Below are 18,626 nucleotides of genomic sequence, written 5' to 3'. Positions count from 1 at the left end.
GTGGACAACTGTGCTGCATTGCTATTGGAATGTCCACAATCAGTTTGTTTAACCAAAGAATCAGCCTGCAAAAATAGGATGTACCACTGCGTGCATGGTGCCTTCACACCAGGACACTGTGTGTTGTTTGTCTACTCACATAGGAAAAAAAAAAAAAGGATAGAGCAGATCCAGAGAAGGTACTGACAGGGATAAGTAGGATGATTTGAGATATGGAACAGATTTCATACAAGAAAAATTTGTTTAAGACAGAAGCTGAGGTGCAAAGTGACAGAGCTATAAAAACAAAACCAAGAGGAAGTGTTTAGCTCCTGGCCTCTTGCAGCAGAAGAGATGGTGAGCACAAAATGAAACTAAACAGAATGTCCAAAACAAAAGAAAGTGCTTCTGCTACTGTGGAGTGACATGTTGTAAGCCAGGGCTGTTGATAGAGCCTGTGAATGGAAAAGCCAGTACACAGGTTCTTGGGGAAAGAACAGAGAAGCCATCAGGGGTTTTAGAAGACATAGGCAGGAAGTCCCTGCCCCAAGACAGTCTTCTGTGCAAGAAAATGGAGGCAAACAACACCTAGGTCAGCATTACTCTGCTTTCTATGTTCTCATATGATCCCCATGACACCCATGTCTGAGGCAGAACACTGCTAGATGGATCTGTTCTTTGGGCACATTGAATTATCACATAAAGATTTCCACAATCTCAATACTAGGCACATTTCAAGGTCTAGGGGGTAATAAAAATAAAAATGAAGCAACAAGTGCTTACATTATTTATATATGGTCATATTACAAGTCTGTGAACAATCTGGAAACCAAAACACTCCCAATTCCAGTGCCAACTTCCCCAGAAGGAGAGGCAGTAGTAGAATGTTGCCCTATTACTCAATCGAGGGATCAAGCTATGGAGGCTAAATTTAAGCCAGATGTAAGGAAAAAGCACTTATCCTCTCTATGACAAAGAGGAAAGATTACCTGGGATCCCATAAAAAATTGTTCACCTCACTTGGAATCTGCACTGCTCAAGAAGAACAAAACCATTGCTGGTTTAGGATATGTTATGCACATGATAGTGCCTTTGAAAAATTCCCATGTGCTCATTTGTGAAGCAGGTACAGAGACAGAGCAGGGATAAGAGTTACAGCCTTGGCAATGCTGCCAATACACAGATTCCAGTCTGGACATCTTTTAAGCCCCTGTTGGATACAGAGAAAAACAAAAATCACCATTTCTTAAAATCCTCCCCAGTCCCTTCCTCGAATGCAAGCTGGAGCTGTGTTGCCCTGGGCACAAGGACTATGGTCAGAGAAATAGCACAAACCTCTGACTACCCCAATACCCCACTTCATGAGCCTGCAAAAAGGGGCATGAAGATACAGGGCCATTTTTTACGTGCAATAAGCAAGAATCAGGTCAAAGTACAGCCTTGGACTTGCGAAACAAGCCTTTCCACGATACACCAATCAGCAAGAATGGCTGAGAATCCTCCACTGCTCTCACCTTCCCCAGCCTAGCCCCAAAATCCTAACTCAAAGAAAGGCAAGTCCTTGCACGTTGCGTGCTTCAGACAGGTTTCAGAAGCAATCACAGGTGGTGAGACTGCCAAACCAAGCTGGATTTTGATGTGAAAGGAGAAATCTGAGAGCTACCCTGCCTGCTTAATGCTGAAGAAAACCAAAGCTGTCGAACAAGCCACAAGTGAGAGAAAGTGAGCTCTCCACGAAAGGTGAAATTGTTATTACTCGTCAGTGTTCCAGTGGTTCCCCTGGAAAGGAAGTGACTTCACTCTGACTGTGGATTCAGTGAACATTTTACACTCACTGGGGAAGAGGAAGTGCTCCTGTAGCTGGTGACATCTGCAACCCTTCCTCCAGCACATGGCTTGGCACATCTCCTCTAGCACACAGTCCATTATCTGCAATAAACATGCGTAGGAGCTCCCCAGCCCAGCACAGACTGCTGCTTCTCTTATTGATGTATATGCATCACCCTCCTTGGCTTGTGGTTTGGAGACTTGGGTGATTAAAAATAATCACCTCTCTGTCCAACTGTGGGAGTTGCCTGAGCTGTGCATTCTGCCTGACTGCAGGAAGTAATGTATAACTGAGATGATGCAAAAGAGCCTGCAAAAATCCTGCCTTGGAGCTCTTCAGTGGCGTTTCAGTTCAGTGGCTCACAGTGCTCTGGGAAGAGGCAAAGCCTGAATGAAACGGAGCAGGGAATATTTATGCATCCTGCTCCAGTGGGTGAATGCATCCACTGAAGCAAGGCTTCATTCAGCTTCCCCCTACACACCTTCAGAGAAAATCCAAAGGGGTGTGAAACAGCAGGGCATGGCTATCCTAGAGCCTATAAAAAGTCCCTCCCCTCCTTTTTCCCAGCCAACTCTGGACGAAAGCAGAGCCAGCATTTGCAGGTCTGCTGGAACATGGCTCACACACACTCTTGTCATGCTGTATGGAATAAGAGCTCAGTACATAATTTATCTACTACACATGCTTGTGAAGCAGTAATTACACTATGCATGCATAAAAATCAGACAATGAATTTAAATGACCTGTTAAAGGCCACAAAACAAGTTGGTGGCTAAGTCAAGATAATTGCAGCTACCTCTGAGTAATCTGCTATCAGAGCATGCAATGTGTTACTGAACTGTCATTTCTCTTAGTGAGGAAAGGACCATATGAAACCAAGCAATTCAGCTCACACCTTCTGGTTTACTAATCAAGCTTATAGAACAAAAGAAGTTGATCTTTCATTATTCATACCATTAGCTACACTGCAAACTAGTTATCAACCCTTCTAATAACAGCCAAACATGGGCAGGCACATTAAGTACTAACAGTTAAAATACAAATTTGGGTTCACACACAAATATGTACCAGTTTAGCTGTTAACACTGAACCTCACCAGTACTTTTCAAGCAGTGGCTCTCACAGGGTCCTAAGGACTCTTACTCCTACATGTCAAAGAAATTTTTTTACTGATAAAGACAGTGCTTCTGAGCTAAAAATCCATGCCCTTTCTGTGAAAAAAACCCAAACAAGTACAAGACAAAATGTTCAAGCCCAAAGTTATTCTAGTGCAGAGATAAGCCAGAAGCAGTAGCTATAAAATATGAATAATAATACTGACCTCCATAGTAGGACATTTAGTATTTCTGTATTGTAGTGTATCTGTGTGTGTATATATATATATCACTGAGAACATAATTGCTGTTTAGAATAGGGGAGCAAGTACAAAGGAAAGAATTTAATTTTCATAAATATTAAAACCACCCCAGCTCTGAGGGGCAAGGCTGCAGAGAGATGCTATTTGATAAACTGAGTTAAGTTACTGCTATAGGGCCACTAACAACAACTGGACTACATAAAAAGGAAACTAAACACTGTAAATCTAAACTCCAACTCAGCAAGACTTTGAGACCAGTCCTGCATGACACCTAGTCTGTGTAGATCTGGTAATAATCCAAGCACAAGCCATTCTGCAGACTGGGTGGCAACACAGTCACATACATGTAGATATTGTGCATTTATCACAAAATCAGGCAAAGGCAAGTGCTTGCAGCATAGGTGAGAAACTCTGTCACCCAAAAAGGATGCTCCAAATCCAGAGTGCAGAAGCTTAAAGCCATGTACTGACAGACAGTTCCCTAACTCCTGAAAATGTGACTCAGTTTTATCTCCCTAAAAGTAGAGCTGAATTCAATGAAACCCTACATGATTTTCACAGAGCTTTTCAATGCCTTGAACCTACTGAAGAATGATTTGGTGCTACTCTGCCCTTTCATATGTTGTGTAAAATGGCAGGCTGCTTCTACTGAGTTCTTACAACCACAGTGGCCTTTTCCTTTCTGGAACATGCAAGTCTGATTTTTTTTGAAAAGGAGTTTTGAACTCAAGGCAGGAAGAAATAATCTATGCCTGTTTGCAACCCTCACAGCATGCTGCCAACCAACATTTTCCCTTACAGCTGTACAACAGCATTCAAAATACATCCACACACAGTCCCTCCTGGAGACAAAACACCTAGCTGAGAAAACAGTGAGTACATTTCTCCCCAGGAACAAGCAGGAATCTTGCTTTGCAAAGCTGCTGAGGGTGGCAGGTTTGGTTTTGTTTAACTAAAGCTCATTCCCTCTCTAGGCACTGCACTTTGCAGAGGGAAAATAAATAGGCTGGAAAAAACCCAGAAGCTTGCAGGGGAGAACCTGCAGGGAAGCAAGCTGCAGTGTAAACAGGGAGGCAGAGCAGGGCTGGGGGTCAGGAGGGCAGGGCTGGATCTGGTGGGGGGAGTGCAGGTACAGCCCCTGCCCTACACCAGGGTGGAGGCAGGAAAAGGGGGCCAGGAGCCACTTTCCAAAAAGGAAATTTCACCCTGCCCAGGATTTCCAAACTGCAATAATTTTCCATGGGCCAATCAGGGAGGAGCAAGGCAAACGCACCAAATTAGGAAAGTAAATACTAGAAGGGGGAGAGGAAGGAGGAGGAGGAGAACCCAGCAACAACCTCCCAAAGGCAGCAGTGGGAGAGGGGTCTGAGTTTCATGCTGAGCCCCACCAGCTCTGCCTCTGGGAAGGAGGAAAGGACACTGTGCCAGCCTCACCCAGCACTGTGAAGCCACCAAGAGAGCAGAGAGCTGCCCTGGAAGTCAGATGGCCAGAATTCATGGCTACATGCTCCCAAAGGAGCATTCCCTTCTCCGGCAGAAACACCCACATCACTTCCCAAAGCCCAGCCCACAGGGGAGAGCTGCAGGACCCTGCTGGGGGACAGGGAAGGCTGAAGGGGCTGAGCAGGGATGTTTACAAACGTGTCAGCCCCTCCTCTGTAAGAGGAACTCGGAAATGAAAGGGCTTCGGCAAGCGAAACCTCAGATGTCTTTTGAGGTTTTCTGAAGATTTGGCAGGGTTAGCTTCTGCTCAAGACAAACGGATGCAATCATTAATCATCCTTAGTAAACACTGTGTTAGGGGCTGAGCACAATTCAACACTACTATTTCCACTTTCTCCTTATGCAAAAGAAACATTCTCAGGGAATCAAATATCAGTTGCAGGCATATGCCAGAGTCAGAAGATACAGCCTCTGTTAGTAACACAAACCACACTGTGCTGCTTTGCACAAGATGACTGAATGGAAACTAACTACCATATGTTGGCAAAGGAACCATCCCCCTCCCAGCAACAAGCTTCATCTAAAAGGAGAAGGTTAAATATAAACTAAAAGCAGTGCCTGAACAGAGGAGCAAAACCACAGCTACCTCCAGCCCCCTCTTTCTAGAATATCTGCACTGCACATCTGTGCAGCTCTGTGAGACGGTCGGAAAAACCCAAACAAGCCTGCAGATCACGCAAACCCAAACTGGCTTCATTGTGACACTGAAGTCTCAGTCTCAGCCATGCAGATTTGAATACTACTCACTGAATTAGCACTGTCAGAAGAGATTTGCATATTATACTTTTTTACAAATGTACAGACAAGAAAACAACCCAAAGGCTACTACTATTACCAGGCACACTCTTGCTATTTTGATGCCTACACGTTTTAAAATTCTAATACATCATCCTGTACCACGAGTCTTCCTTACTTTATAAAACATATTATACTTCAAGTAACAGATTTAACTTTAAAAGATTTTGCTGAAACTTTGTAACTTCAACTCTTTGCTGAAAAAGAAAGAAAATATTCCAGGCAGTAACAGTTCAGCTTATTTCTACTGCATCTACACTTTCATCTTCTACATCCATGGATCAGATAATTTACAAAACAGGATACATACCCAGATGTACATTTAGATTGCTACAGCCCCTCAGTACATGGTCAGCATCCTACCCCCATTTCCTTCCATTCCCAGGAAACCACGTGCCAATGGCCACCCTTGTCCCTAACTTCAGATAACAGCAGCACCACCCAGCAACAACAGAATATTATTGAGATAAAAATAAAACAGGCAGTCTTAAGATAGAAAGTATTTGCCTGCTTTCTTTTCTCCATGCATATAGGTGGCTCTCAATAAATATTTCTAATTCCACTGCCAAAGATAGACTCTATATGTAACGCTATAGTGTGAAACCAACACTCACGTTCACCCTTGAACCCTCTGAGCACTTAAACAAAACCCTTGTGCCCTACTGCCAGCCACCAGCATGGTTTTTAGCACTTGCATAGTTTTGAACATCACAGATTTAGCTAGTTATTTTTAATGGAGCATTTCTTGCAGCAGATAAACCAGGGCTGACAGACTGATGTCAGAGAACACATTTTTGATAATAAATATCTTACCTGATAGTGCCTGTGGGGGATGGGAGGGGACTGACCACGCTCCGGAGATCCGGCTCCGGGATGTGGATCTTCAGAGGTGATATTTGAGGGTAAAGTGGCCGAAGGGGATGTGTTGAGGCTTCCTCTTTTACTTCCTCTTTATGATATAAAGATGTGAACTGGATCTTTATAACCGTGCTAGGGAATCGGAAAGTACATCTGGAAGGGAAAGAAAGGGAAAAGTCAGTTTCACACATGATACTGAACGTATTTAAAGGGTTTTGTATACAGTTGATGCATCATTAATTAATTCAAAGTCCACCATTCTCTACTGATCTTTCTGTCCAGTGTCTTGGGCAGAATTACTGATTGTTCATAAAGCTCTGTAAATACTTCACAGTGGATCATGGGTCATCTAGAGCTGAGATGCAAGCTGAAGGGTTGGGTAAGTTCAATATTTCCTCAAGGCCATGTATTCAATCAGTGACAAAGCAAGATGCACTCCTGTAACAACAAACTCTTGGGTTCCTGCAATGTAACAAGGATTAGGATCTATTTTTAATTAACTAATTGCACACATCTCAGGAAGATCAAGTCACTAGAAAGTATCAAGCCACAAACAGTAGGGAACAAAACAGCCAAGCAGAACAACAAGCAGCCTCCAGGTAAGACAGAGAGCACTATTTAAAGATTTGTCTCCATATATTGTAAAATTGTTATCCATTTATATTCATGTACACGATATTAAAGGATCATCTAGCAGTTTTCAGATTAAAATACATTCATTTAGAAGTGCTTCCCTTTAGGGTTACAGCTAGCAGGTTTAGAACAGGGCCCCTGCAAGCCTGTAGGGCCTCATTCCTTCTCTAAGTAACACTTTTTTCCAATTGTTATTTAGGAAAAAAAAAATAATCACACATCTACAAGTGCAGCCTTCAGGAGATGCTTGGAAATTCAAAAGGAAATAAGCACTGACATTTTCCATATTTGAACAGAAAGCTTTCTAATTTACAGTGTCTACAATAAGCACAGGGCTGTAAGAGTGAGTGTTCTGCAATTCTTCTTATTGCACTTTAATTAGACAATCATGTGCAATCAATACAAGCTTTCCAGGGATCATTTCACTGATACTAAGGTTAAAGCAGCAGGAAATAAAAACCAGGTTTCACCGTGGGAAAGGCCAGCAGAGCACAGTAATTGTGCTGGATTCCAGCATCTTGCCTATAGAAGGAAAGGAAGGGATTTGGGTGGTGTTGTTCTAGCACTGTAAGTGCTGGTGTGGGCTGAACAGAATTCTTTTAACCAGTGCATTATTGAATCCTACCAGGTAACAGCACAAGGTGACATGCAAGTCAATATGTTTTTGTGACCACCTTATCTTAATGCTGCTGTTGACAGAACTGCAGCTCTAAAACACACTTGCTCTTGGTTCTTTGGCACTAGCTCTATGTTGTGCTGTATGTATGTGCTCCAAAGTATCATTCAGGCATGGAAAGCTCATTCCCATCTCCCACCTCATCTCTCAAATGAGCTGGCTTAGCATTTAGTGGTTCACAATGGCTCTGCTAGTACAGCAGGAGTTTGCATTGCATTTAATTCACTTCAGAGGTCCTGCCACCTGCACTCATTAATGCATTAAATAAGAACATAATTGCTGGCAATGCAGCCTAATTGTCTTTATCTAACCCTTCTAAAAAGGGCTCCCTGCAGACTCAACAAGAAGGCACAGTTCAGAACAGCAGTGTCCGTGCCTTGCAGTCTGCCAGCAGCAGGCACAACCTCTGAAATCTGAAATAAGGATGTTGAGCCACTGCCCTGGATTTTAAGCTTTGTACTGCAACATGGATTTGCTTAAAGAGAAAAAGCTCAAAGTACATGTATTTGCAATGAGCATCACATGGACTAAGGCTCAAAACCAGTATGAGCAAAGCTTCATCATTTCTCAAGCCCTTATCAGGGAAAAGCTGAGCTGCCTGTCACAGAGATGGAATTCTCTGCTCTAACACCAACTGCTCAGCATTTTCCAACACTTGAGTCAAGGACAAATCAGTCCCTGCTCAACTGTGTTCAGTGCAATCCCAGCCTGCTGCAGATCAACAGGCCTGACTGCACAGAGCCCTAAGGCAGTTTTGCAGCACTGCTGAGGCCAGGAGATCCCCCACAGCAGCAAAGAGCTCTAGCCCACTGCCACTTATGTCCTCCTTTTCAGAAGGACTCAGTAGTGCAAGATGCATATCTCCTAAATTGCTCTGAGGTGATGGTAAAGAAACTCCTTAACTCTATCCCACTTGACTGATACTACAGCAATATTAGATAAAAAGTGATACCTGCACCCAAACCACTGTGAGAGGCTGTCTCATCAGACTGTCAGTATGGGCAATCTCAAGAAAATCTGTTACTTTTCCAGAATCATGAGTCAACCTGAAATGTGGTGTTGAGAAAGCCCATCCAGCACAGCCTTTCCCTGTGAGCCTCCCCAGAGCCTCCCGACCCAGCATGTGATTTACCCAATCCCAGCCGCAGCCAGGGCCCAGAAACACAGCCTGGGCTGGCCTGACTGCACAAGCAAACGATTTGTTGGCTGCTGTGACTTTGTTTTTAGACAGACAGGCTTCCCAGTTCACTGAAGCAGAACCCATGCACAGCCAGCTTTCCTGGGTTATGGTAACTAACATGAGCATGGCCACTTTGTAAGGAGCCAGTCCCAAGAAATCCAGGCAGTGGATACATGCAGGAGAGCTCACAGCTTTACAAATTCCTGCAGCCTGCTCTGTGCTGGCTTCAGTACTCACACAAAGCCAAGCTGGGCTAACGTAGCCGAATTTATGCTTTTCCTGATGTAAAAACCTGCGACCCAAGAAATGGAAATGCAATGCAAAGCAGATTGTAAATTCCTGCGGAACTCCTCCCTTCCCTCGGGGGTGAGAAGGTGCCCGGGACAAGGTTATTGTTCCAGCCGATCACAACCAGCACAGCAATGCAAACAGGGGCACCAGCACAGCCCAAGGCTCTGCTGCGAATCACACAGCCCAATGCTGGGGAATCGTGTCAGTGAGAAATCAGAAAAATATCATTTTGGAACCATCTTGTCACAGGAAGATCACTTTTCATTACATTGTACCCGAATGCCATTTTAATAAGCTCTTTTATTGTTCCCTTAATTACTCTCCAATCAAGAGGATAAACTTAAATCATATTAGGTAGTCTTATTTAGGAGCGAGGCACATTAGTTTAAACCTTTGAGAATTACACTTCTAGAGAAAATAAGCAGGACAAGACAGACAATTCAAGCAGAACTGAGCATGCATTCCTTAAGATTACTGTATATATTTCAGGTTATTTAAACTGAGTTACACTATTTGATCCATGTTGCACGATTCCTATCAATGATGCAATAACATCCTCCTGCTTAACATTTTCATTATGAGAAAAAGATCAATCTGAAAGCACAGATTAGACTCAACATAAAAAGCATAATGAAGTTAACTGGGATTTCCAAGGGTGCCCAAGAGGCAATTCGTTCAAGCACCTCTAAAATTTCCAGCTGATTAGATGGATGAATTAATGGTCTGCAAAATCTTTGGTTTCGTTACTGGCAGGAAGAGCCTGCCTCAGTTACACATCTGCTGAGTTTACTCAATAACCTGCTACAGACAGGTACATGCTGCAATCAATCCCTGATCATAAATTATATGGGCTGAAATCACATTTACAGTATGGCACATGCATAAATTCCTTGTGGGAAATGGTTTCAATTTCTCTAGGATACCTTGCAAGGTAGTGAGAATAGAAAGCTTTACTTATTTATTTATTTATTTTACTTTGTGTCAAAACTCAAAACAGCTTTCCCAACTCCAAAAACTGCAGAGAAACAATTCTTGCCTTCTTGGACTACAGGCAGGAGAGAAAGTCACAGGCTGGCTCTGTGCTGCCTGCTGGAGTGCACAGAATCCATAGCAAGTGGCAGAATGCTATATATACATTTGAGACCAAGGGGAAGAGAAGGAGTGCACATTCCACACATGGTTACAGTCACATAAAAGATGTTGCTAGAATTTTATTTGCTTCTTTTACACAAGGCAGATTTTTCCAAAAGTTTCCTGGGCGAGCTCCTCCCACTGACAGCACAGCTCCCATGCTATTAGGAATCCTTTATGTGGTGAACCAGTGACAGTGACCACAAGCATTTCATCTACATAAAGTCTGAAAATAAAGTGCTAGGAAACACTAGACTTTACATAAACAGTCACCCTGCAGCAGACTTCAGGAAAGATGGTTAGGGGAAAAAATCCCAACAAAATGACTGCATAGCCTGCATAGCTGTATAAAAAGCAGGCATTTTCCTCCTCCTCAAAGCACCTTTTACTCACAGATGCAAAGGGAATGGAGATGCATTTGCCATAACATAGTACTAAGTTCAATAGAAGCTATTACAGTCACTGACTTCTTTGTTAAAGCATCCTGAGGGGTGTTAGCACCAAATGACTTCTGCTAAGATCTGCTGCATGACAGCAAGAAAAGGCTATTTAAAGATTTTTAAAGGAGGCAGGAAACTGTGCTGGATTTATGCTCTTACATTCACAATGAGGAAAAGCACAGTGACAAAAGAAGACAAATAATGAGAAAGCCAAGGTGAAACTTATATATAAAATATACATATAACACGCATATATAAAACTTGGAATAATATTTATATATATTATGTTGTATATATAAACATAATGTAATATGTTATGCTATATATAAACATCATTCCAGTTCATCATGCAAAAAGAATAACCAGAAAAGTAAGCTGGAACTACTACACATGTGTTGTAATCAGCAACTTGGTACCATCTTTGTCTACTTTATCTTGCTATAATTTATGAAATCCTGTTATTCCTGAATGTTGGGGGTATAACTGCATCTGTGGTACAGTGCTACAGAGATGCAGGTTTAAATTTAGAACTGGGAACCATTTCTTCACCTAAAGGGCTGTCATGCAGTGGAACAGGCTGCCCAAGGCAGTGGCAGAATCACTGTCTCACAAGGGATTTAAAGGACCTGTGGATGTGACACCTGGGGACATGGTTCAGTGGTGCCATTGGCAGTGCTGGGAGAATGGTTGGACTCAATGATCTTAAAGGTCCTTTCCAACCTAAACAATTCTGTGATTCTGTCATGTGAGAGGACAGGAGTCCAACTCTTGAGGATGAGGCAGTTATCTCTACAATCAGTAAATATCTTGGATTCAGCAAAAGTGGCCAGCCAGGGCTCTAATCACAGCAGCACGTCATGATGATACAGAGCTATGCCACTACTGGCTAAAGTTTGACCAAGAATGCCCATAAAAACCCTTGTAAAAGAGAAAAAATCCCAAACAACCCCCACAAAACAGCTGTTTCTCTGCTCCCTGCAATTTCTCTGAAAATCACTGGTTTTGTGCCAGTTACACATAGCTTACTCCAAAGAATATAGCACTATTTCCATGAAAGAAATTCCAAAAGCATGTTGGGTCTCTCAGTACAAGTGAGAATTTGCTGTCAGTTATCTCTGTCAGGCTATTACCCTTACCAGCTATTTCAAGATATCTGATGTAATTCTGCTTGAGGACAAGATGGATACTTATCATCCTTTCAGTGAATGTGTACCATAAATACCAAAATTTCAGGCTACAATCAATGTGCAGGTGCTGTACAGAGCAGCCATTATAGAAAAGTGCCCAGTTACCTCCTGTAACCCATTTTCTTAATCTTCTGTAACCAGCTAAGCAAAGAACCACAAGCCTACATCTATGAAAATCCTAAATCCACTCCCTATTCACAAAACCTTTTGAAGCAGTGTGAAAGGATGTGCCTTGGACAACATAAAAGACTCACTGGGAAAGTTTAAGCACCTGTGCACTGAAAATGAAACTAAATTTGGTTAGAAAAAGATAACACTTTGCTTCATTTAACTAAACATATATTTAAGCCCTGAAGGTCTGCCCACAGGGAGATAAGCAAACTGAGACAAGAACAACTACCTGAGATTCTAATTTCTTCAAAAACAAGGCTCTGAGAGTTGCTGTGACCTCTGCAACTGCTGAGCTGGGAGCATTTATTGACCAAGACTTGTTGCTTTGTGATGCTGCACTCTGCCCAGGGACAGCAATGCTTTTCACAACTTCAGCTTTTCTACAGCACAAAGCCTCACTGCATCATAGAGAGTACAAAACACTTCAACTGCAAAATATTGAGAAGGATGTCTCCCATCTCAGTAACTAAAATAACCAAATCAATGCTCTCTGCCTTCATAAAAATAAACTCAACCCTTACTCCCCAATGGGAATAATCATCACAAGTATTTTGCTCAAAATGATTATGTTGCTGGAACTAAGCTGTCTGAAGAAGAAAGGTGGGCAAAAGTACAAGTACAAAAATCACCTTTCAATCACAAGTAAATTAAAATGAAATCTTAGTTTGAATGACTGTCATAAAACCATATTACAAGCTCTGAAATCTGTCTGAGCTGTCACAGGAGATCAGGTACTATTCACCCCTCCTTTGCAATAAAATAATAATAATAATAATACTAATAAAATCATCCAACATTTCCTGTTCCACTCCCTACTCTATAATTTTTCCCCTAAATAGCACTTGGTAAGCAGTACCAATAAGAAACCAGTTATGTAATCCACTTGAGTAGTACTATCTGCATTCCAAACAAAAAAGTTAATTGCACTGACACTACAGAGAGTTCTGGAGGAAAGAAGACAGATACATTTTATTCCTTTTAGTCTAAATACACATCCCAAAACAAGCATGTGCCTATCACATGGTAACGTACTGTAATGCCTTTCCTTACACATCTCTATAGGCTACAGGACACAGGCAGTGTAACTGTCACAGTTTTAAGAGTGCTTGGTTCGTTTCAGAGATTACTGCAGTCTAAAAGTAAAGAGTTTTCAGCATTTGCTATTTCCCTTTCAACTACTCCACTGCTCTGAGCAGTTTCAGGACATAAATTCTATTGAAGACCTACCCATAAAGTCCTTTATCAAACACACAGAGAAATACCTCATGGCTGCTGACATCATTTGTTGTATACATGAAGAGATAAGTAAAGGGTCTGCAAGCAAATGGTAAAGTCCAGAATCCACATTTGTTCTTCCTGTAATGAATCAAATCAATCTGAAGAAAAGCAAGACATGCACTTGGCCAAACAGCAGCAGTACAAGAAAATAAACTGCAGAGCTGCCTACAAAAACACTTCTGGTATTATCCTACTATTGTTCAATGAGAGGAAAAGCTAGAAAAATCATTGTTACTCTTTGTAATATAACTGACAGAAAACTAGATTTAAAAAGTAACTGAGATCATCTGCAAATAAAGGATTTCAGTGATCTCCCCCACTGCTCCAATGAGAGAGCAACCCATTGTAATGTTTGGTCATAATTATTCTGTAAGTCACCACATGAGTTTAGATCTAAAGGACTGGTTCCTAACCCCAGAGTTACCCCAAGCTCACAAATCACTTGCCTTGCATGCTTTGTAGCACTCACTGTATTTAATACATGCTGTCAAGCTTAACATTGCAGATACACAAAGGAGTTCATCTGTCAGCCAAGACTGAACCAGAACTGCCTGTGTGCATATGTGAGTGAGCTCATGTTTGAAATAATTAGTTCAATTCAAAAGACAGTGGTCTTACTTCCACTTCATGAATTTAAATTTTCTTCTGTAGGGAACATTTTCCAGAAAAAGTTCCAGCAAGAATTTCCATGCCATGTTCCAGTAGCTGAATATCAATGCTCTGGGGTCCCTGGCATTACCATGCCTAAGGTATTGCTTCTGTACCAGAAATAATGTAAACCCAGTTTAAGTAAAGGGAAACTCACACTGAAGTTATCAGGAACTCCTCACACCAGTCCAGGGGAATTATTATTGACTACCCTGTAATCTCAGATTCCTTCCCCAGAAATACATCTGAGTTAGCTGGAAATCCTCATATTTTCCTGGACTTGCTGGGACCAGCAACAGGAAAGCAGGTAAAATTCTGTGTCTCACTGGTTTCATCTGCCTTAAAAATAATCTCCCCAAAGAAATATCAGCTGTGTTACTCAACCACATGTAGATTTATTTTAACACAATCTGATTCTCTGCTGTAAGAGGTATTTCCTTCACTCCACCACCATTCCTTCTCTTCTGCCATTTCCTCCCCTCGTGCCAACAGTACCATCCAAACCTCTGCACAGCAAGGCAAACCAGGCAGCTGGAATAATTAATCATCTCTTTTTTGTTGGGACTAAGTTGCCAGGCAAATCAGATCCCTTAGCTTGCCTTCCAGATGGCATCACCAACACAGAGAAGGTGGAGGGGAAAAATGTCAAGCAGAGAAAGGAGAGAAGAAGGTACCAACAAAAATGTTGCAGATTTGTAATAGACTATAAAAAGACAGAGCATGTAACCACAGACTCAGATTTAAGGATCACATGATCCAAAGACTGCATTCTCCTTTCAGAAAACAAACTGTAATTCATTCATTTTGAGAAAAGCTCTGGTCTTTATCAGGCAAATCACATCAGCCACATGCTGATGCTCTCAGGCTGGAAATTTTCAAAACTTCCTGAATCGGAGAAGTCACCATTTTTTTAAAAATTGGCCTAATTATTTCAAACCCCAAGTCACTCAGCTGTGTGACAAAGGGACAAAACAAAGACCAAAACTGCTGTCTGCATTCCAAGAGGAGCCTTCTGTGGCCAAGTACCCATGGCAATCCTCCCATGGCAACCTGCAGGAGTGGGTTTGTGTTTATCCCAGATGGGATACACAGGCTCTGCATGCTGCAAAATCAATGCTTTTTAGTACCTTTGTGCTTCCTGAGCTTATTCACTGAAGGGCCTTGAGAGGTAAGATGGCTGAACAAGGACAATGCTTCAGGAAAATTCAAAACTGCCATTTCTTGGTCACAGACAAGACCTTTTCTTTATGCTCCTCGTTACTGTTTAACTGGAATTGTATGCACGATAAAGGCTTTTTCCCTTTCTGAGAAGGCACCCAGGTTACACTGGCCTTTGCCTAACACTGCAGATCACCAAGCTTAAAATGAGCTTTCCAACACAGCCAGACAAGATTTCAGATGGGCAAAGAGCATGTGCAGGCAAGTGAATCTACTTAAAACAAATACTAGCAGCAGCATCAGGCAAAACCACAACTTATGAATAGTTACATCTCTTAAAAGCACCAAGTAAATTAGCTGTAATGAATGTTTCTATTGAGCACAGTTGCACAGGGCTTCCCTCTATGCCATTTCATCAAGGTTCAAACAAATTGAGAAACACATCCACACAGAGGCAGATTTTCAAGTAGGTATTTTAGCAAACTCCTTTTGAAGACAGCAAAACTTGGCCAAACTTTTGGGATTCTTTTCCCTGCCAGCAGCAGGCACACAGAGAAGGACACAGAAAATATCTGTGATCCCTCATTCCTTGCAGATATCCCCTCACAGCACTTAGAACTGCAAGCTCTCAGCCACTGCCCATGCCAGGAACAGGCAGTGAGTGAAACTCAGCCAAACAGGTGGTGGGGGGGAAGGAGTATAAACACCCCCAGGCTGATAAGAAAGGCTAAAAAGGAAAAGAGATCCCAGCAGCCCAACCAAAAGAACTACAAAATGCTGGTTTGCTTCATATATTATCCTCTTTAAAAGTACACAGAAGAAGGAGAGCATTCTGGCTTTAGGCTCCAACAAATGGATGCTAAAAGTAAAACCTTCAGGAGGGTTTGGAATTTAGATATCATGCTGTGAAACTCCAACAGTCATTTTATTCTACACATCTTCTCCACAATTTCTGATCTTTCTTAACAATCCTTTCAATTGCTGTCAGAGAGCAAATGGATAAATTGAGTTAATTTTTCATTCAAGTGAGAACATTGGAGGCTGTTTCACACTGGAGAATTAGCACTGAAGAATCAAGAGCTTTATTTTTGTATACATGTCTTCATTTTACATTCCTTATATCTCTTTATTAATGTTCTGATTTCACTCTTTGAAAATTATTTGAGACATCAAGCACAGCTTTACTTTCAGATTCTCCCCTTTGAGTAAAAGAGTGAAGAAAAGGCAAAAAAAGAGCAAACTAGGTAAGATGTTATAGGTGCCATTTTTTTCAGTGTAATGAAACACTGCAACGAGGTCAGAGAATAAATTCATGGAGTATCAAAACAGCAGCTGACAGAAGAACAGGGGAGAAATTGCCAAAACTGCTGAGAAGGGTGTTTCAATCTGCTAATGGAGAGCAGCAGGAATAGCAGGAGGCTCCCTCTGAAGTTGCCACCCTGCCTGGAGAATTAACATTACCAACAGGTCTTCCTCCAGATTCTACTATCCCCAGCTTGGCAGGATGCATCATATAATAATCCTGCTCAGTCCAATGCCAAAAAAAACCCTAGCAGAAGCTGCTCCAATCTTCTCCAGAGCGCCATCAAAGTACAAATGGTCAGGAATGTGCATTTTCAAAAAAGACCTTTCTGAAAGTTTTTCAGCAGCAACTATAAACCAGCTCTAAGTGTCTGTTCATTCACCCTATTGCCTGCAAAAAAAAGGGGAAGGATGTTCTCAAAATGGCATCACTATCACCAGTTATTTACAAACTCAATCCACACCTGACTAGGGATTAATTCACTTATTTTTAAAAAACATAAAAAGCCTCAACTACTAAAACTTATATTAAAATTAATCCAGAAAAATCTTGACAATTATTTCAAGACAAACGATAAGCAAGATGATGTCAGAAACCAAGCCTTGGTATAATCAAAATAATATAATTAATAGGCTTTTATACCAAACACCATTAAGGTGAAGGGTCTCTGTTGAAGCCCACCACAAAAGTCACCTCTTAAATACTCATGACAACACAACATGGTTGTTACTGGGTGCCCACCCACCGGGCAGAGAGAAACAAAGAGGTGGTACTGTAATTGTACCTCCCTCAGCTTCACATTTCAAAACACTGGAGTCAGCTTCAAAATATGCCATTCATTCCAAACCAGGAGTGCAGGGCACAGGGCTGGCTATCAGAAGACAAATTCCTGCTCCCTTCCCGAGTGCTCCTATTCCTCAGCACACTGCAGGTCAGCAGCACGTGGGGCTGGAGTGCAGCCAGTGAAGATCTAACTCAACTCTGCCAAGGTGCTAAATGGAGGAGCCTTAGAAGGTCTTCCCTACACCCACAAAAATCAGATGTGATTTTACATCAATATAAATTAATCTGCATCAATGACATCTACCTTTTGATCAATATTGTGCAGGGGTTTTATTTGATTTTTTTCATTAAAGGCTCCCCAGGGTGAATTCTGGCCCCACTTCCACCACAGCATTACAGAAGCTGCTCTGTTCTGCTGTCTAGTCCTTACTGTAAACAACTTCATGTCTCTGAGCACAGTTAAGTTACAGTGAACTTTTTTCTGTGTGTCATATGGCAAACCACATCTTCACCCAGCATCACACTCTGCCAGACAATTCCACTCTCTCATTTATTCTGCCTTTCAGCTTTTTGATGCTGAAAAGCCCTGCAGTTGCATTCCCAGGGGTGTTAACAGACCTGCAGAGAACATTTAGTAAGATGTCCTTAAAGGCTAAAATTAACCAGAAAGCTGCTGTTTATTTTGAAGCTTGGGAACAGGGAGGTGTTTCATGTGTCAAAACGAGTGGCCTGACATCAAAACCCTTATATGAAACTTTGCCACGAAGAAGTGGGCTGGCACAAAGAGCAGACGAGGCTTTTATTTAAATGAAGTTGGCTGCCAGCACCAGAAAGTTTCACTATCAGCACTGCAGATGCCTGATACCATCTGTAACACACAGCAAGCCCATTATGTTATTTTGTTGTGTGTGTGGTTGTATACATAAAAATAAGGAGAGTTAAGAGACTCTATATAACACACAACAGCCTGTGTACCACGGCTGCTCTAATCAGGTATTCCAGCCTGTGGAGGTCTAGATCCTATCTTAACCATTTCTGCACCAGCCAAGGAATATTTGATCTTCAGAAAAAAGGTAAATTACGTGCAACACGTGTGTGTATCTCACTTGCATCATCAAATCTTCTAAGTGCAAAAATCCCTTTACACGTTAGGCTGATCAATCTGTTAATTTTTTAGTATATTGTCAATATTGTGTTTGAATTGTTTTTCCTAAAACTTGAAAATTAACAATGTCTTTGACTTGAAAATAAATAACCAAAACTTAACATGGCACATATAGACACTCCAAAAGCTAAATAATTATCTAGTTTGCACATGGCTAAAAGGGGCCAGGAAATAAATTGTTTTAATTCCAGAGAAGGCATTTTTTAATGAACTCAGTCTCTTTTTAGCTCTTAATATTTCTGCATTTAAATTTATTTTCCTA

The 18,626-nt window shown here is 41.7% G+C and overlaps 1 protein-coding gene across 1 annotated transcript in view; it reads right to left on the bottom strand.

Annotated features, from left to right (window-relative positions):
* FOXK1 (forkhead box K1) overlaps positions 1-18,626 on the bottom strand; it is a 56,543-nt gene that overhangs the window by 24,527 nt on the left and 13,390 nt on the right. The window contains exon 2 of the mRNA XM_079321238.1: positions 6,276-6,473. Coding sequence (XP_079177364.1) covers positions 6,276-6,473 — 198 coding nt within the window. The remainder of the gene's footprint in view (positions 1-6,275; positions 6,474-18,626) is intronic.

This window comes from Erithacus rubecula, assembly GCF_903797595.1.
Source record: "Erithacus rubecula genome assembly, chromosome: 17".
NCBI lineage: Eukaryota > Metazoa > Chordata > Aves > Passeriformes > Muscicapidae > Erithacus > Erithacus rubecula.
This window is presented reverse-complemented; position numbering and strand designations above follow the sequence as displayed.